Here is a 21,285-nt window from a genome sequence, read left to right as displayed (position 1 = left end):
AGCAGTAGCTGAGGTGAAAGCAATCCTTAGAGCAGATGTGATTCATGCTCACCATGGATGACTGCTTTTCACCCCAGCCTGTGCTGGACCGCGTCAAGGTCACACACACTAAAATCACACACCTAATCAGGCTTTGCAGGGATTAAGCCAAGCCAGAGCTGAGGAATCACCTTCGCCAGAAGAACACTGCCATACGAAAGCAACACCAGCATATAATTGAAATAATTTATTTACCACTAGAGCACCACAAAAACAGACATACAATGTGTTAAAATACAGAGTAATCGATCACCAAAGTACAACACAGCTGTCCTTTAAGTTCTTTTTTTTTTCTCCTTTAAACCATGCCAACCATACAATTGTATTGATGCTAAACGCATAAAAAATGCTGTCCTACCCCACCCAGCTAAGTGCTAAGATCCCCCCTCAGCCCCGGTCAGCCCCTTGAGTCTGATCTGTCAAGGTGCTGAACGTTTCCCACCAGTTCTCAGGGACTTTGCTCAGACAGTGGCAATTACCTTGTCATGATAAGGCCTCTGGCACAAAGTCCTTGAGCTGTTGCAGACCCATCTAAACATCATTCCAGGGGGATTTACATCAGATCTGAGCGGTGCTTAGGACTCACATTACCCCACTCTGTAGAGGGGAGTTTCACCCATGAGTTCTGTACATTGTAGGATCAGGCTTAACATCCTTGGTAATTAAAGGGAAACCAAATAAACAAACAAACAAAAAATTTTAGGAGCTTTTTAATAGAGGATTTCAAATACTATCAGTGCACTTTGAGGAAAAAAAAAAGTTTTAAAAAAGTATTTGACCTTGGGGTAATGACTCATAGAAATAAGGTTTTATACTTAAATTTAGAGAAAAATTCCAAATCCAAACTGAAGTTTTCAGCTGCGTCCAGCGCATAGTGAGTATAGTTGGACAACTATGCTATCTCCTATTCCGCTTTTTCAAAGCTTCAAAACTGGTTTTGAGCTGCATTCTCATAGCAGAGAATGGCAAAAACATTTTTAAGTTTTGTGAAATGTGTTCATCCTTGTCTCCTTTCCTGTCCAACAAAAATACAGTTCTCATACTGAACCTGATAAAACTAATTTTGCTGCCGTATACAGCAAAATCCAGAGTATTTACTACCCTGAGGAGTTTCACTGAGTTCAGTGCATCTTCTCACTGGAGTAAGTCTGGCTCAAGCAAGTGTTAGCAGGACAGATTTTTCACTTGTTCATCTCAGCTCACTAAATAAATCAGAAGTCTAACATACCTCCTCCTCTGCGCTGAGTCAACGGGTGGGATTAGATCATCTGTGGGGCTAGGTTTCCATCTAGGCAATAAGCACAGGCTCTACCGAAGTCCTGAGGAGCTGCATGTGCAAGCCGCTGCGGCACTTCGGTTTTGCATCAGTGTTCTGCTGAAGCCAAAGAAATTGCACTTCTTAGGACTGGAGCTGACAACATCAAGCTCAGGAGCGTCCTCCCAACACCACTCAGGTCAATGACAGAAAACGTCCTTCTCATCCAAGTAATATGCTTCTAACGCAGTTTTCCAGCTCTGCTGTGCAAAACCATTCATCATGTGAAATGAACTGAATGCGTCTTCCTCGTGATTTTTTTGCTCATTTAGGTTGGGGCTCTCTTTAAATGAAGTATGTGACGTGGAATTTTTTTCTTTTTACTCCCTCTACAACATTTATTACAACAAAATCTTAGGAACCCCATGTTCCTTTTTCCTTTCCTATTTTTAAAAAAGAATCTTTAATGTGAACTCAATTGGAAAAAAAATGGCAAACTCGCAAAAATCAAGGGTCTGTCTGATCCTGCAAATCCTTACACACACACCAACAGTCTAAAGGGGCATGCCATGCTGCTGCAGAAGTTAAAGGCAAAGCTCTGTTAGCTGCAGCAGGAGCAGGATCAGTCCCACGGACTAATTGCGGGGGCAAGACGCCACTGTGTGCGAGGCCAACACATGGCCTCTGACGGCAAACTGATCCCGCTCACGCCCCACTTGGGTATCGCCGTGGCGGATGCTTCCTACCAGCTTTCTGCACAGTGGTGAATGTCATTCTCTGCAAGGGTTTGCCTCGCCTCAGCCAGGCTGGGACATCTCTTCTTGCAACACCTTGCTCCCTGCCCATCTGTTTGAATGTCTATAGCCGAAAGGAAATAAAAAGGTCTAGGAATCCGAACCACATTGTGTTCAAGTGTTACAAACTGGGACGACTGAGGAGGGAGGGGAGGAGGGGCAGAGGGACTGCTTTAATCCATCCTTTTTATAAAACAGAAAAACAAATGGAGTCAGGTAGCTTATGTCATAATGATGAACAATATACAAAGCACATGTATAGCAATTATTATAAAACATGTATTTGTAGTGCAAGTCAAAATACAGGGACTCTACTCATACTGGCCAGCTAGAGGGAAACACATGATTCTGAGTGATCAAAAAGAGCCCCAAATTCAAATTCAAACTCATGAGAGCTGACAGTATTACAGAGTACAAAAATATGGTGAAAATTTACACATTACACATAAAGTACTTAATTTTTTAATAGTTTACAAATAGAGATCTACAGATATGTTTCCAATTAAGCTGGCTTTTACTACCCACCTATTGTAATACTCTAGGTATGGTTACATATACCAAAAGAACAAAAAAATCCCATAGCATAGCTATACAGCAACATATTAAGGTCTGAAGATTAGACCAGTACATGTTAAATATTTCACTGGTTTACTAAACTGACATTTTAAATCATTTACAGTAAAAAAAAAAAAAAATCTTATAGACTTGTCTTTGAGACTGAAACAGAGTGTCCTTTATTAGTAAATTATTCAGTATTTAAAACAAGGGTTTGAGACCTTACAAGAAGCCTCTCTAGACAGCTGGCATGAAAAATAAGGTATTTTAAAGGCAGAGTTTCTCAATAATGTAATAACTGATTTCTATTTTAGTTGAACTAAACTAACCATTACTTTTCTGATTCTTTTGAGCTTGTGTTCCTTTAGGCTTTATATATATTTCTGGCAGCTTATTTGGTCTCCACTTTGTCCACATTGGCTGGTTTTCTTTTTTCCAATGGTGATACGGAAATGTTCATTTGATAGTTTTTACACACAAATAAATAATGCACTGTTAACTCTACAACTAAGAGGAATGGGTAGGATGCCTATTGCGTAACAATACAGAGAGATCAAGTAAGGCACGGGACAGATACAGCAACTCCACTTCATGGGATTTTCCTGTTTTTTTCCTTTCACATAGTAACACTAACAAATTTCTTCCAGTGTTTATTTTTTAAAAGGTTTTTTTTTCTTTAACTTTGCTTCTTGTCTATCTCACACTATGTGTAGGTGAAATGTAGGATAAAGGCCTTCAATGTTTTGCTTCAGATGCCAGTTTAAAAAAAATAAAACAAACTTTCAAACAGTTCAGACTAGTACCGCTTTTTTTTCTTCTTTTTTTGTTTTTTCTTTTAACACTGATGAACCTGGGTTTTCATTTTTCTTTCTTTCCTTCTCGCTCTCTTTCTTTTTTTCCTTGGTTATTTTTTTTTAATACACACACATCATGCTGTTTCAAGGGGTATCTTTTAGCTGCACTTGCAAGACTTTACGATCATGTTGGACAGCTGTTCAATTTTGGGTGTTTTGCCAATGTAGTAGAGGATGGTGAGGGGTTCCAAATCTTGGGACACACAGCATGGAGAGGCAGAAGCTTCTGGATTTATGGTGTTATACAAACTGAGTACCTAGAAGGAGAAAGGAAAAAAGAGATTAAGACAGCTACCTCTGCCGTCCTGCCACTGCAGAGCAAATTCCTTTCTGCATCGCCTCCTCCCACAGTGCCTGAGAGAAAGCTCACTGAAAGCAGAATGAAGATTCCTGGATTTTAATATTTTTTTATGCTTCTCCGGTTCAATCTGGTGTCATAATCTGCTTCAGTTTCCTAAGGTTTTATCCACACAGTCTTAAACCTCAAAATGGGGATATGGCTGGGGCCTGCCTTGCAAGTGCAGCCCTTTGAATCAACATGCACACTGTATTGATATGGAAAGAAGAAACTGAAAGGTTTTCATCTGTATCTTCAGGACTGCCATTTGCTGTTACAGGATTTTGGCTTTACAAGTGCACCAAAGGGAGAAGAGAGCCCTTCAGAGCATAACCGCTCCTCTGCTTTTCCTCTGGCTACATTTTATGAAATCCATTAATGCCACCCTGTAAGCACCAGGATTCAAGCTGCAGTTACTCCTGTTAAGAATCAGCTGTGGTGAAGTTAGTAGCACTACTGCTTTATGTCACATCAGATTCATATGCACGGTTCTCTGCAAGGGAAGTATGTAGGGTTACCCGCCGATGATGCATAGGTATTTCTGAGGATGCCATTAATGTGTTAGCCAAACACCAAGTGACCTTTTCCTAGAACTTCAGCACAACATTTTCAGCTTAGAGAGACAGAAGATCTGTTCAGGATAGCAACACTAACTACTTTATTAAGCAACTTCTGACTCCTTGGGCAACTATCCAAACCACATATTTGTGACCATGACAGTTATTCTTCCTCTTTCCTTTAAAAACAAGGGTTGCTCCAAAACGTGTACACTACTACTCCACACCAGCATGGAAACATACTTACCTTATTTATACCTCTGCCTGCTGACACTGCCAATAGCACAATGCCACAGCCAGTGACATCTACAAAGGATATCTATACCTGGGTCTGTAAATTCAGGAAAAACATGCTATCATGGCTTTACAGACCAAAGGGAAAGCAAGATGCCCCTTGGACATGCAGAGTTCTCCCTGCTGGCTGACATTGATCTAGTATTTTAAGGGAAGCTTGAAAAAGGGGAGACATCATTCCTAGCATGGACATGAGGGTGAAATTCTTACTTTATGACAACTGCAATGCAAATGTCTGCTTCTTGCACTTACTGTCTAGACATCCCTATCGACAGTTGAGAGAAATAAGCTCTTCACAGCAGAATACTACTCATCCTAAGGCAGCTGGCTAATCTAATCCCTAAAATAAGAAGTCCTATCTCAAACAACTATTGATTCTTTGGCATCCCAGACACAAGGCTCCTCCTTCACATACAAATCTTCAAAGTACAAGAACGAATACATATTTTGAATTAAAAGAAGTATATCCATCAGTACATTTTCATGAGATTCAGCAAGGTAGCATATCAGAAACAATAAAAAATGGCAGGTCATAAAAGTAGGTGATAAACAGGTGATACAACTCAGCCCTTTTGTTACTCTCTTAGTGTCTCCCTTAGTGCTTTTGCTGACCAAACTCACTGTGCCATCTTCCACTCATGTGCACTTCCCAAAGCTACACCAAGCTCATACTCACAAAAGCATTCAATCCATCCATATGTCATATGGATGAACACATTTTAGAAAAAAATCTCTGAGCCAATACAGTCCTACTGCTTCCACACTAGCTTGAGGCCATGTGCAAGTCCCTCTATAGGCCCACATTTCCTCATCCTTAGTTACTGAGGTAATAAATACAAGCTTTGGGCACTGCTGCTGATGTCAGTCCTAGAAACATATTTCACCCTGCGTTTAGAAAATAGAAGCTGAAAATTAGCAAAATCATTACTTACTCTGCTGTGCTGAGTATCTGAGCTCCACAAATACGGGCAGGCTCCTGCACAGAAATTAGCATGATAACCTTTAGGTTCATGAATCCATTTCCAGCCAAGATCCCTCTTGAAGTCAATATAAAGTGGACGCAGACAGCAATTATCCTGCACATTCCTGGGGAATTAAAAACACAGACAAACACATCAGTCATAAAAAAGACAACACAAGGACTTAAAATAATCCAGTTTCTTGTTCCCTGAATGATGCTTTACAGGTGGGCAAATCCCAAATATTCACAACCAAATTACATCAATAGTAGTGTATACTGCAGCTGAAATCAGATGCTTAGGCATGGCAGGACTTGCTTATACAGACAAAGCTAATTATTTCCCTGGAGGACTAGTAAGCATTTTTCTTCAGGTCCTACCAAGTGGCCTCTGACTACATGAGCACAGTGGAGGTGATAATTCGGCTGCTGTACTTATGAGGCTGATGGGTCTGGGAATCATCCCAGATGGAACTCAGCTTCTGCTTCCTAAGGCCACAACCCTCCTTCCTCATCTGCCACTGTCTCTGCAGGACTGGAGACCACTGGGCAGATACCTGCTGCACACAGACCTTGTGGGTCTGCAAATGAGAGTCCGCGCTCTGTATAAATGCCAACCGCAAAGAAACATGGTAAGAAACTGCATTACACCTCACAGGCTGGTATTACTATGTAATTATACTGAATACGGATGCATAGTTACCTAAAACAATAGGCAGCATCTAGAGCACGCTTCTTCCGCCGACTGGGCTGTTGCGACTCAAGTCTGTAGGAGGGTAATAACATTAGCAGGAGATGTGGGGTCTTCCCACTGTATTTTTTCCTATTGGACTTTAAAGCTTTCACATCACCACTGGAATATGTGTAGTCATCAATACCTTCAAAAAATACATTTTGGTGATAAACATTGTGTTGCTTTTTCTTCACAAATTAAATAAACCATCTCTTTAAAAAAATTCTCTCAGAAACTGGGCAATGACGGGGGCAGCTGAGCATGTTTAATGGGGAAGTGGGGGCAAATTTCAACCCAGGACCCCTAAGATATTCACAGTCCTCATGTTATCTATGGTAACAGCCCTCCCACATCTACAGCCATTTAATGGCATTTCAGTACATTCACCAGAACTGTTGAAATGAGTAACAGATTACTTCAGTTGTTCCATCTGCATTGCTTGGTTTCAAATGCCCCAAGCAGTGACGCTTTTGCCACTTCGGGCAGTATTCCCATCTTTGAACAGCTATGTACCTTTTAAAACACTAACACCATTAAAGCTGCTCTGGATATTTCACCCGCATTTCCCACTGCTTACTTCCACCCCATTAGTTTTCTCTATCATGTTTACCTCTTTCTAATGCTTGTAAATACTCTGTCTCCCATTGCAGCTTATTTATAAATCTGCTAATTTTTCCCAGAAAGTCAATTATTGTAGCCTCTCCTTTTTGTATGGGCATGACAAGGACATTGATCAAAATATTTCTCCTTGAAGTGGCAATCAATCACCTCACATTTAGTATTTTCTCTTGAAACACTCTCTTACTAGCTTCTTATCATGACAATAACACAGGCAAAAGACTCAAGGTATTAGCCTTTCCTAGGAGTCCAAACAGCTCATGTTATGCCTGTTGCTAAGACCCTTTTGAAAATTAACCTCCTGAACCAGATAATACTATCTAAAAAGATACATTTTTCTTTTTGCAACATTTGCAATTACAGCAACCAAACAGCATATTAACAATTTTTTTAAATACATACAATGGCTTTAATCATATGTACAATACATGGACTTAGAGAAAAAATTCCAATGCAGTGAAACAATGGTTAGAAAACTTAACACAGCCAAATCCTTGGAATACTAATAAACCAAATCATGATACACTTTAAGAAATCAGAACTGTCTAAACAGAATTTGGGTTGGTTCTAATATAGCCATAGTTTTATATGTAATGGTGGATTATAACTATAGCATGGCCAATTAAATAACATTTCCCTCTCTGAAACTGAAACTTTAATGGCTTAAAAACACAAGGGAGCTTATGTGACCTTGATCTGTTGTCCATAAGAAGCACATACATCCATAACCCTAACTACACACTGTTGTTTATTTTTAAATGCCCATCCAATTCAATCTTTTCTTACCAAGTTAACTGCAAGCATAAAAATTACTTTGTGTAACTAATATACAAGTAAGTTACACTAAATTCTAAGTGCCAGTGTAGATATATAATCAATGGTAACTAATGTAGTTCTGTTGACTTCACTTGAGAATCAAACTTCCACTGCTGAAAGTAGGAGCACATAGGCTGGCACACCACTGTTGTTTCTTCAATCCACAACACACTGCCAGTAAAACACTGTTGGGCACTGATACATGTCTGGCATCTATTGTGTAGCTCTTCCCAAAGCAACTAATGCCATTGCTCAGAGTAATTTAAAATACTACTAGTATGACCAGAAAAAAAGAAAAAAAGAAGAGTAGCTGAAGATATTTACTGTGCCTGGAGAGCTGGAAGTATGTGTGCAGGTACCTACAAAGACTGGGACCCTCTGTACTCAGTAAGGACAAAGGAAGGTGCTTCTGTAAGCAATGCAGCCGACCGTTGTCTTGCCTGTACTTTGGAAATTTGCCAGAACAAGTATTGTTTAGCACTCATAAAACGCACCATGCTCACACACATATCTACTGCGAGCAGCTTATATGTGTGCCAGACACCACCCTAATTCTACTTTCCAGCAGTAGCCTTTTCTACTAAGCCTGAACCATTACAGTGCTAGGATGGACAGCAGTCAAAGGGTTTATTGTGAAAATATTCAGCAATTTTTCTCATGACTATGCAACAGTGGATGGTCTACCGTGCAACACTCTTCCCTACATCCAGAATTGTACGTATATCTGGTACACGTGCTGCCAACTGTAACACAGACACTTAAGGACATCGAAGCTGCATACATGGAATGAGATGGTTTATTCACGCCATCTGGTTTTAGAATAGTTCAACTGGTACAGTTTTACCCTTGTGCCTTCAATACCATTTCCTACCAGCTGAGAATCGAGCCTCAAATGAGCAAGTTTTCAATCAGCTGAATGCCATTTAGAGGCAGTAATGACCTTTGTTTCCCTCCTCAATTAGTAAGCACCACAACATTTTAAAAAGGTTGGGGTTTTTTTTGTTACCTGCAAATCTTGCTTCAAGCTCCTCACTTTTATTTGGGATGATATAATTATTGGAAGGCACGAAGGTGCAGCATGGACAATGTAAGCTTATCTTAAATCCAAGGTTCCTGTCTGCAAAACATAAAAATAAGTGGAGTTGCTTTTTACACACGGAATCACCCTGAAATACTGCTGAGTTAATGGAGCAGCAGTTGGGGCAGGAGTGAAGGCAAAGAACACTTGTCACCTCTGTGATGGAGCCACTCATGTACAGCCTCAGTGACATCAAAAGATAACCATTCTCCTTCAGCTCTTGTTTTAACTACTTTGCTGTCAATGTAGCGCTGTCCTGGTGATGATAATTCTTTAGATTTTAGAACCTGCAAAAAACAAAAATATGATTGCCTACAGGTTAACATTTGCCTGGTTTTTATTAAAATGGACCACCAACATTATAAAATAGCAGAAGAAACTATTACAGCTCAAACCTCTATGAAGTAGATGTACATTCAGGCACATTTTCAGAAAGAATTTTCTTAGGATGCATGGGGAGAGGAAGGTGATATGAAAACATCATAATGAAATCGGCTTATGCTCCCAAGCAAAACATGCCATCGCATATTCCTTCCTAAGAGAAATCACCCAGCAAGACTGCCCCGAAAACTTGTCTCACAGCACAAGCAGTCAAGAGATCATATTAACTGGAACATCAAAAGAGGCTATTCTTCAGTAATATTTACACTGGTTAGAGCACAATATCAGATGCTAAAGTAAAGCAAAATATGTAGTCCGTACACTGAAGATATTATATTGCTCACCCATAACTAATCTGTGTGATACTGCCTTATTCATGCTTCCAGTCTTCCCTCTGACTTCAGGTACTAGTCATACATTAAACAGAAAAAATTTGTCCATGGAGATAACCTAGGGGCATGCAGAGACAGCCTGGTGTGAATCATGGCCACACATGGATTCGTGCAATAGGCAATGCTGCTTCCATCCAAACTTTGATACCAGCTGTATTTGTATTTGTGTCAAAAGTTTCAGCAAAGCTTGCTACTAAGCACGTAATAAAAAAAATACCTGTACAAAAGAAACCCAGCCCCCCTCTTTGAAGATACAGCACTGAATGCCTAGAATTTCAAGTGCCCACAGCCTTTCTCCTACCTAAACAATTCAGTGAGTGCCTTCCCACATACAAGCATAGCTTGCTATTATTTACCCTAACTCTAGGATGAAAACAACTGGACTTTTGGCTGCTAACAGGTTTCCTGGTTATTACTATGTTGATAGTTTTGTGATGCAGAAAGCTGGAATGCCATGCAACATTAAGTCAACTTCAATCAAGACACCACACAATAATATCACTTTTTAACTTTTGGCATGCCAGCTGTGCAGCTTCATATATTTTTGGGGGTTCTTCCTCTTTTATGTCCAAGTCCATCTCTAAATGAATAACTGACAATGTCTCATGGTTTGCTCATATTTTCTCAGCCCAGACCAACCTGACATCTAGCAAACACTGCTGGAATAAAACAATGGTGAAACAGAGTAATACATGTAAAGAAAAATATTTCGAGAGGTGCGAAATTATGCCATCACGATAAAATTAGGCTTTTCATAATTAAACAGAAAAATCAGGCTTGAAAAGGCCATATTCTGTCCAACACATGGAGTCTCCCTATTTATTTAAAGGGAGTGCTGGACCTCTCAAAGGCCGACAGTGCAGCTCCCACAATAACATTTGTCTTATGAAAAGAACAGCAGCATGACAAGCTCTTTGCCTTCCTTCTGATCAACACATTTAGCTACAAGACATGAAATGCTGGTCTAAATCCAAAAAACTACTAAGTGCCCCTAGTAGGCGATGCTGAGTTCCCCAGTACAAACTGAGGGCACTCAAACATTGAACACTGGGACTCCTTTTTATGAGGCAATCTTCAAACAAAGTGTTTGAACAACTGTTTACAGAGAGTCTGGCAGCAGCAAGGGGACTACCATTGCTCAGAAATGCCAGAGGCCAGAGAGATGAGAGAATCAGTAATCAATGCTGGGAAAGTCCCAGAGAAGTACAAATATAACTTTGCCTTGCCTTTGGTCTTTATCAGGTCAACTCAAGTGTTTCTGAGGATGTAATGCAGCTGTCATTCTGCAAAGATGGGGTGGGGTGGGGGGGTGGGTTAGGCAAATGGGACACAAGAACTTGGCTCATTTCTCTTCCTTTCTGCATAGTCATATCTTTCCAAAGACTCCAGAAACTGCATACCCCAGTTTTGGCAGTGATGTAAGGAGCTAAAAGTAATGTGCCAAAAGCAATCTCCTGATGTTAACTATAATTGGTCTTAGATATGTTCCGAAGACTCAGCTGTGCCTTGGTATCCAAAATAAAGTGTCTTTATCCCAATCCCATTACTATCAAAAGACCAAGTCAAGGGCTGGCAGTGTGTACCTGGCATGAAAGGCATTTGTAAAAGTACACGAAACCATCACTGAAGGTATCCAATGGTACAGAGAACATCCATCCTCACCGATGAACTGAATGAGATGAAAAGTGTTTGCAGGTTTCAAAACTGTAGGGCACTGTGTGACAGGATGGACACCGGATTAAAAGAGCTAAATATTGTCCATACTATGGTATCTACAATATATGAAAGTAAGGCTTCTCTCCATGTTGTTTATGCTGCATGTTCAGGAAGAAAATTATGAAGAATGAGCTAAAAAGCAACAAACTAAGTATGGCATGATTTCCACAGTTGACATCATGGGTTAAAGAGGCACTAGGGGTTCTTAAGCAAAAGGGTGTTAAGTGCATGAGTGCCCTACTTAGTGAAATTAGCATGTCTGCTTCAATCTCCTTCTCCTGGGCTAAGTGTTAAGGTGATGTATGACCTTAATAACCTGATTGCTTGTAAGCAAGAATGATCTTCTAGAATCACCATTTCAATTTTTTCTTTTTTTTTTTTCCCTGTTATGTCATTGCAAGTGTAAAAAACTAATGGATGATAAAATCCTAGGCTGGATCCTCAGAGTCTATTTCCTCCCACAAAATAACCTGATGAAGGCTCGTCTTCACTTTTTTTCCTACACTGCGTTCCATGTTTCCATCCACACTGAAGCAACTGCACTCAACACAGTGGTAAACAAAATGGCCTCTTTGTAGGAACCTAACAAATTTTTACAGCTACAACACATTTCTTCAAACAAGCCTTCCAGAGATTATCACATGATAAGCATTTTAGGTTTTCTGTGCCATTTTCCCCCTTTGGCTTGCTTCTTTGTACTTTGCACTACATTTCTGGTCTTACCTTTCCCATTAGCAACACATCTTTTTCTTCCCATACACCCTCAAGCCTACATTCCCATTGAAAAATTTATCTTTCAGTATTTCCTATACTGTCTTCCTATTAGATCAACTAGTGTAGTTGCAAAAAAAGGAGAAAAGTCCTTTCTGTGCCTTGCAGCTTCTGTGCTTGAGAGCTTGTTTACTTCTTCCAATTGTAATGATTGGTCTTAGAAAACATACTACCGTTACCTATAAACATTGTCTTGCCTTGCCTATAAACACTGCCTTACCTTTATGCTTAGCCCATTGCAACCACATCAAACTGTTATCAGAAACACTGCTGCACTACCTGTATCTGTAGGAGCTAAATGAAGGCTTAAAAAGTAGGCCTTCATGCAAAAGAGTTTCCAGTGCACTGAACATATTAACATAAGACAAGGGGGGGAAAAAGACCCACAGGAGAGAAGGAAGACTGAGTTCAACTTCCCCTTTAATCCTTTCTCATTTCTTCTGGCACCTTGTCTGAACACTCCCTTCTGAAAGAGGTAGAAAGAGTTTGGTATGTCTGTGGGTCATGACATGGATGGCTAAGGCTTTCGAGGTGAGGGGAGTATTGTGCATCACCACCTGCACATAGAAATGACAGATTCAATCACTTGCATGAGTAGGAGACATTTTTCACATGCACAACCTCATCTCCCTTGGTTACGAGTGACACATTTAAACACCTGCATGCACAAGTAGCCAATGATGCACAGCAACTGCATGCGTGCAGGTGCGAGCATGCACCCCTTCTCACATGTGTGAGTGAAAGCTCAAAATCAACAAACTCAAAATTCAGGTTGTTCTGCAGCTTCTGAACATGGGGATGTTTTTCCAGGTATATCTGTTTATTTAGTCTTGCTTTCAAGAGAGTAATAATGCAACGCTGCCTTTTCTAATAAAAGGATTATTCAGGGAACATACGCATATGATCACATTGTGTGGGGATGAGCTGAATAGGTAGAACTGTTACCAGAAGGTTATCCAGTAGACTTCTACCCCATATGCAGAGTAATTTTCATTCAGTAGCAGTGCTTTAAATTCTAAGAACAATTTGGTTTTGTCTACCTTCTTTTTGTACAGGATTCTTTCCTTTCACAGGAAATCAAACAGTTTGCCAAAATGCTTGTTAACCTCTTCTTGACAAAGTATCTTAAGCCCTGTCTTCTAGCTATCTTTTTCTATAGGCCCTGCTAACCTTCTCTTCATCAATTTTTCTTCTACTCTGATCCTATTTTTCTTCTACTCTGATCCTTCTTAAAAACACCCGGGGAAAAAACTCTCTTGCAAATATCCATGAAGGATCTCTAGATATCACATACATGCGGCTATTGCCAGCAGATCAAGGCAAAACAAACGTGAATATATGAATAATACAGTTAATTGCTTGAAAGGGCTCATGGAGCAGCCAGATGCAAACAAAGCATTGCTGTTGCTTGTACAGCTACACATGTTTAGGAAGCCCAGTCGGGGATCATGGTGATGACAGCACTCACATGCCACCCTCATCAGGCCTGCCAGATTTCTGGTATTTTATAAATCCCATTGAAATCTACTCTTCATTGGTTCTGCAAAGGCATTCTGCTCTGTCTTCAGGGGGAGACCCTCTGCTCTGCTGACAGGGATTTGTCTGTGCTCCTCCTCCATTAGAGTAGGCTGGACCATGATGCTATCTTGGAAGCATATCCCAAATCACCATGACCAGGGCATTCAGCAGTGAAAAGCTTTAGTTTTGTCACAAACTCATTTCAGAAGAATGACAAGTGAGTTTCCAGAAAATACTGATCTCTAAATTACTTCTGTCACTTGCTATGCTTATTTTTCAGATCAAATGCAGAGTATTAACTGATACATTTTTTTTTAAATTTAAGTATCAAGTAGCTGAAATCTTCTTTAAAATACTGGAGGATGAAACTGTTTATATGCACACGTTTATACTTTCAAGTAACTATCACACAGTTCTGAATATAAAAATAAGTACAAGGATTGTCTTAGTCTGTATATCATAAACTGTAAAGTACACTGAGAATACGATATAATTCATAATAAAAAACAAAGCAGAATATTTGAAAAATTAGCAGAAACATGGCTTCTTTTAAAAAAGTGGTATATCAGAAGCTGATCTAAATAGAAAAGCAGTGTTTGGTGTCAGTGTAATTACACTGGTTCAAAAACAAACACCAAAAACCTCCAAAACCCAATACTCTGTTAATAGAAACGTAATTATTTTATTCAAATTTTCCTTTGCCTACTCCCCTTCTCATATATATAGACAGCTAAAGCAGGGGATAACCGAATGAACACATTAGTGTATGTATTCTAGACAATAACCACTGAGAGCAGACGCCAGAACAGCCTGTGTTCATGACTCATTACACACATAAAAGGAAAAAATTCGACAGAAAACATGCTGGTTCTTTCAAATAACTAGAGCTCCAAAACAGCAACTTGCTTAGTTTATTTCCAATAACTACTGGCCAATAACTATTTCTAGTCTTCTATAGTTACCAAAATCAGACGCAGAAGAATAGGAAAATTACAATTAAGTATAATTTACAGTGGAATAATTTTGGTTAATAAATTCATCACCTCCCCAGCAAGCAAGCAAACAAACAAAAAACTGAATGTGGTTCAGCAGTGATGATACACAGGACGATGCATCAATGACATCCATCTGCTGCAGCCAAGAAAACCCTAGGCACACATCAAAGGCCAAGCTTTAGCAACAACAAGGGCATTTTATAGCTAGTTTTGAGAATTATGGTCACCAACTGTTAAGAAATATTTTTGGCAACTTACAGTTTCTTAAAACAAGTTGACAAACTTTCAAAATATACTAGTAACATCATATGGCCACTTAAAAATATCTATCCTGACTGCTGCATTGTGCTGAAACTTGGGAGGGTCATTGCTGTGATCCAGTGTGGATTCTGCAATCACTGAATTGCAGTAAATATGGCATTATCTTGTAAAAACCTGCTATTAATCTGTTTTCCTCTCCATGCATTCTGGACTGTCTGATCTCCTCCCTCCAGATGCTGTTGGCTCCCTGATAACTTCCTTCCCTTCTCTCCTCTGTCATTTCAGACTCCTGCGATGTTCTTGTGTATTACATCTTGGCAGGCTCACTAATCTTTCTCTTACTTATCAGTCATTATCCATGGTTTCCATTGAAAATTCAAGGGCCTTTTAAAATAATGGAAATAACCTGACATGTACTTGAAAGCTCAAAGTAAATAAACCCAAACAATGAGATCCAGTGGTAAATGATGTGCTAATGCTAGTTAACATCAGAGCAGAGATAAGTCCAGCTATGCACAACATCATGGCTGAAAAATGCCATTTAGGATAACCTCTTCTGAACTAGAAGAAACCTGCAGAGGACTCCATCCTAACACTCTGCAGCAGAATAACCAGATCCCCAAGGTCTGCATATGCAGCTGCTTGTGGTTTCCAAATTCTTACGTACTATTAACCCTACTGAAAGATTCACTCGCTGCCTAGTTCCAGATTTCAAAAGTGTCCTCAGACAGCTCTCAGGGACTTCATCCAGCCCTTTCTGAAGCTTAAAGTTAAAAAATGACCATGCTAATTCTCAATCCTTTCTCACTCCCTGGTTGAGTTTGAGGTCTTTGATCCTATCTTGGACACAAGGATAAGCAAAGCCCTAATTCTGTTGCAAACCTCTCCAGTTTCTTACTCATTATATGTGGAAACATATGTTGTAAAGTGCAAGCCTCCATGCAGTAACTTTTGCCAGATAATTGGGAATCTGCTGGCTACCAAAATCTTAGCTTCTTCTTATCACCAGTAGTGCAAGAGACTGACTGTGTATTTTTTCAAAAATTCTCAGTGCGAATTTTTAAGCTCTTCTTGTAAGCACTTCTGCAAAAGGGTAATTCAGACTGCCTTCAGTGCTGTCGAGTTAAAAGAGCTTTACAGCCCCCCTGGTTATCAATGGAAGTCTCTCCAATATTTGCAAAGGTCTCCGAATCAGGCTCAAACCAAGGGCAGAATCTTTAGAGACTAGTATATGAGATGCAGAGTTCCTGCCAAAATACAAAGGTATGGAGTACTTGCCAAAGTTTTAAAAAACCCCATAGCTCTCTGATCCATCTGCTCAGAACTTGCCAGACACGTTCTTCATGAAAACTTGCAAATAAAAAGAACATATTGCACGCACAACCCAAACCCTTTTATATCTGGATGGGCTACAGCTGCAGTAGGATTCTTACAGTGTTGGCCGCTACTTGCTTAAAGGTAAAAGAAGGTGAAGTGCAAGGGGAGTAAAGAGATGAGCAGCTAAAGCAGGTCAAAAAAAGGAGCAGTTGTCAAATGTTACGGAATCAGTGTGGCTCACTCACTGCATCACCCTGTGGTGAGGAGACAAGCTCCGGGAAGAGAATGGATCCTAAGAAGGGATTTCCTCTCCATTTGTTCCCCAAGCAGGGCCTTCCTCCTGTCACTGGAGATGCATGTGCAGTGTAAGTTGGGGATACAGCCCTGAGGCCGTTCAGTCTGATTTATGCTTAAGCAGGCAGGAAGACTCTGCATTGTATAAGCAATAAACAAGAACGGAGGGTCTGGGGTCCTTCTCCTGGAAGATTCTGAAATATTGAGTGCAATTTCCTGCTGTTTAGGAGATTTTAAGATAGCTCCAAAGAAAGATTTTATATAAAATGAAGCAAAACAAAAAAAAAAATCCTGTAAACTTATCTGGCATTTAGCTTTAACTTGCCAGAGGCACATTATGTTTTATTAAAATATCAACAAAGAGGAGCCAAAGTCAACAAAAACAGAGTGGGTTCTCCTGTCTTCTAGCCAAATCCCCTAGACCCTGCAAGGTACTCCTGTGTTCATCTCCCCTTTATGGACAGGTCTCCCAAGCCCTTCCTCTTCCTTGGTCCTGTCCCTGACAGCCATATATCATGTTCACACGCATTTTACTGTAACATTTTGGCATGCGATTTTCTTTGCTATCTGAATATTTGGACTTACTGCTTCTTTTCAGACGCTGTCTTTACTTCTGCAAATCACTCCTCTTTCTTCCCTTCCGCTTGCCTGCATTGTTCTCCGTAAGTCATGATTCTCCTTGTGGTTTTCTCTTCCCACCACCTACAGGTTCCACCCAAACCACTCCCGTCCTCCTCCATTTTATTCCATCATCTATTCTTCACACAGGCTTCTCTCCAACAAAGCTTCACATTGTTTCCTACACCTCCCCAAACCAGCAATATTTACCTTCCCCCCTTCAACAGGCTCCCTAGCACAGGGCCAGAAAGCCAACCTGATGTTCCTCAGCCCAGTAACTACCACAATGCGGTGCTTGGTTAGAACTTGCTTGTGTCTCAGTGTAGCATGGGCTTGCTACCCTACCAGACTGCAGCCCAAAAAGCAGGAACCCAAACTTAGTGGCTGGTTTGTCCCGTGTCCTGCATTCCTAATCTCCCTATAATGTACACACATTGCAAACGGCAGTAAATCTATCAGCAGAGTGCCCCATATTTCTACACATGGCATTTTTGAGCTGGGAGTACATGATGGCTTGTGTCAGTAGCTAATGGGGATATTATATACTTCTTCAAGTTGACTTCAGTAACTGTTCTGTTCCTGGCGAGATGTGGCTGCATCTGGGATAAGCTCTCAAATCACAGTGAATATGACGCAGCGATAAATACCTACCCTCACCCACACTCACAGATTATTTACCAAAGGTACTCTATACATGGTCTTCAGTATGCTGACTTTTTTTTTTGTAGGTGATACAGTATTTTGAACCAAAAAACCCGATTCTGGAACAAGGAGAAAGCATCAGTTTGACTGAAATATACTGCAAATTAACTTGCTCTAGTCCTGAGCTGTTGCTGAGTGGGCAGGGGAAGGAGGAGGAGGTTGGTAGAATAGAAAGTTATTAGATCCACACTTTATATCAAGTTTGGCACTTCAAGGAGCACTGTACATTTGCCATTTAACATAACCTTGTAACCTTTCAAAGTCTGGTTTCAGGACAGCAATACATAAATTCTGAGATGCAAATATACTACTTTGGATGTGGGTCACAGAGATGGCAGTCAATTAATATCAAATGCCCCAGGTGATATCTGTAATGCAGACATCCTGCGCCAGCTCACAGCCACAAATCCTGCTTCCTGGCATTTTCTTCTGTGGCATTAGAGACGGTACTTTTTGGCAAGAAAAGAGAGCAAGGCACCTCTGCTCCTGATTATAAGGAGATCAGTCTGGAGCAGCTCTTCTGCAGTCAGTGTAAATTGCCTCAGATTTGCACTGTGGAGATTTGGCCCAAATCTATAGTAGCTAGCTCTAAATGTATTCCCTAACTGAAAAACAAGACAAAACACTGTCTGAATTGAAAGTATTTGAACAACTGACTGTGGTTTAAATTTAAATCTGACTCATAATGGAGTAATATGTTCCACCGCATCTTCCTCCTTGTACCTCCAAGCAGGGAGAGAGGCCCTTAAAGAAACGGGGGTTATCACTGTCTGGAGGGCAGATGGTTCTTCCTAGACCCCAAGCAAGCTCCACAGGAGTCCTCGGCATGGACCAGGCCCTCCCTGACATGGAAAGACCAAAGTTCTGCTCCTGCTTACTTCAAATTATTCATCGCAATCCAATGTGTTCCACCAGACTTCAACCTGGTGCCATTCCTTTGCTCCAATCCTGCACTCTGATACGTCCCATGGTACATCCCCCGTCATCCAATTTCTCAAGTACCCCCACACACAGCAGCCACAGATAATGACAATAAAACCCGGTGTTTTGGCTGCATTTCTCGTGATGCTTTATGATGCGTTAACAAGACATGGCACTGCTTCCATAAGAAGTAATTATTACTTGTTATTGTTTGACCATCTGTATGTAATAAAAATACCTTAAAAACAATACCGCAATGCTGTCTGAACGACAGCTTTTCACCCTGCAAGGGTTTCGACTCATTCAGCTTTGCGGTGGTGCCTATTTGTTTTCTGGAATGCTTATTCATAAGAGACAAGCTTTTTTTTTTGAAGGGTGCAGGGACTTTATTCATATATACAGAAGCACCTTAATAAAAGAAAGATGCAATGAAGTCTTCAAAGCAGGCAAGAAAACTGATGAACAAAGACATTCCCATAACAACTGAGCTTTATCTGATCAAATTCCAATAAAGCCTGCATTTGGCATAAATCTTTAAAAACATAGCAAGGGCCACTGGAGGATGCTACAACTTGTTTATTTAATATTACTCCTCCTCCCTCCCCCAAAAGTACTTTATCCCCTTAATATTTTCTGAAGGCTCCATGCACACTGAGAAGCGCTTCAAGCAAACACAGCAAAGGGAGGAGAAGTGCGGGAGAGCACTCGCGTGAGGTCACACCGCTTCCTCCCTTCCTTCCTTCCCTCCAGCTTCCCACTCTCCAATGTGCTGATGATCAGCAGCACCACCAGCAGATTAACCCTCACTTACAGGCAGAAGAAACAACAGGAAAGATAGTACTTTTAAAGAATTTAATTCTCTGTGGCTTCACTTAACCAGAGCCAAGAAGAGACAACAGCTTTTATACCAGCTGCTCTCTCTATATATAGAGAAAGAAACTTAATTATAAAAGAAACTTAATTTCTACTTCTATGAATTTTATTATTTTCCATCCTAAGACTAATACGTGCACTGTGCTTCCCATCTGTATGGGAACACACAGATGTTGGCTGACTAATCCTTAAATACCAAGAGAAGTATTCTGGATGAAAACAAACATTAAAAGAAACTGTTTCTGCTCTCGGGGATTACCACTCACCCACTGGCTTCATGGATGTGTCCAGGGCACCTCCATGAGAGTTAATCTCCAGGACCTACTACTCAGAGAAACCCGGGGGGCAGCAGACTTGGCAAACAGATCTACAACCACTCGCTCCCAGCATAACTAATACTGGGTGCTCCAGCCCTGCCTCTGAGGTGGGAACAGGGTCCTCCTGCTGCTGCACTGGGGGCCGGGAGCGAGGGGCACGGCCCTGGCTTGCCACACCAAGCAGCCCCAGACTGCCTTCCCAGAGTCAGTGCAAACAAGGGCTGCAGGAAAACACAAAGTTCTTTTCTGATGTGGTTTGGTAAAGGGTGCCAAGTATCGCCTGAGGAAAGCTTAGCCGAAAAGGTGCAGTCTTGCATTTCTTTTCTCATTTTAAGGGGTAGATCTGTAAGGTTAGAGGACCACACAAAGAAAGAATCAGGAGAAGAAACAAAATATTTATATTCTGCTTGCTGATATTTTCCATTTACCCAGCACATCTGTCTCTAGCTGTTCCTAAAATAGCCCTTCAGAGTAATATTGTCCCTTCTGCACCAGTGGTATATGTACTACTACTAAACAGCCACTGGACTAAAGCAGAGAGCTCTTAGAGAGCAGTTAGGAGACTTGCACATGTTCAGGGACGGCCACCTTCCCAGTGAACCACAAGAGAGCTCCGACTCTCTCCAGAAGACTTCTGCCCCTCTCTTCCTGCCTGCCTGAGAAAGATGAGGGGACATGGGAACAATTATTCCCTGCAACTGCAGGTATGAGAGGAATTTCAAAAACCCTCATCAAGATCTCCCCAACAAAGCAAAATGCTAGGCAACTTGAAACTTGGTGGGAGGAAAAAAAAAAAAAAAACCAACACCCTAATAATTAAATGTTGCTTATGCAAGACTAAAAACCACATTGTTCCTTCTGGGCACAACAGCCCTGGCAAGCCCAGCATGTATCTCACAAGACAGGAAGCAGTGCTTATGCACAGAGGAGCCGTGGTGGCTGCATATGTCAACTGCACCAGCACCTCCTCTGTGAGGCTCGCTCTCCACATGTGGCTTCTCATGCCGGAAACAAAGACACCTGAGTAAGTCTTCAGCCCTTAGAGAATGTATTTGCCTCTCCCACTTACTCTGAAATGAGCATCTTCCTCATTGTCCCTTTTTATCTTCCATGTTTGTACCTTCCTCCACTGCTAGACACCCCCATGTGCACTATCAATCTATCATTACACAGCCCTGAAGCTCCTCTAGCACCACTGTGTCACCAGTGCTTCCTACCCATCCTTCCACACCTTCAGCTCCCTAGATTTTCTTCCTTCTAATCTCTAAAATTCACATACTAAGTTTTAGGATGCTTTCTATAGCACTGTCCTACAATATAT

At 40.9% G+C, this 21,285-nt stretch overlaps 1 protein-coding gene across 2 annotated transcripts in view; it reads right to left on the bottom strand.

The window, feature by feature from the left end:
* Nucleotides 1-237: 237 nt before the first annotated feature.
* TGFB2 (transforming growth factor beta 2) overlaps nt 238-21,285 on the bottom strand; it is a 66,274-nt gene continuing 45,226 nt past the window's right edge. For both annotated transcript variants that reach the window (XM_074897234.1, XM_074897233.1), the window contains 5 exons: nt 9,043-9,175; nt 8,817-8,927; nt 6,347-6,521; nt 5,618-5,771; nt 238-3,754 (listed from right to left, as the gene is read on the bottom strand). In XM_074897234.1, the coding sequence (XP_074753335.1) occupies nt 3,596-3,754; nt 5,618-5,771; nt 6,347-6,521; nt 8,817-8,927; nt 9,043-9,175 (732 nt within the window). In that variant the 3' untranslated portion in view covers nt 238-3,595. The remainder of the gene's footprint in view (nt 3,755-5,617; nt 5,772-6,346; nt 6,522-8,816; nt 8,928-9,042; nt 9,176-21,285) is intronic.

The sequence above is a fragment of the Athene noctua genome, chromosome 1 (assembly GCF_965140245.1).
Source record: "Athene noctua chromosome 1, bAthNoc1.hap1.1, whole genome shotgun sequence".
Classification (NCBI taxonomy): domain Eukaryota; kingdom Metazoa; phylum Chordata; class Aves; order Strigiformes; family Strigidae; genus Athene; species Athene noctua.
Note: the sequence above shows the minus strand (reverse complement) of the source record. Positions and strands in the feature narration are given on the sequence as shown.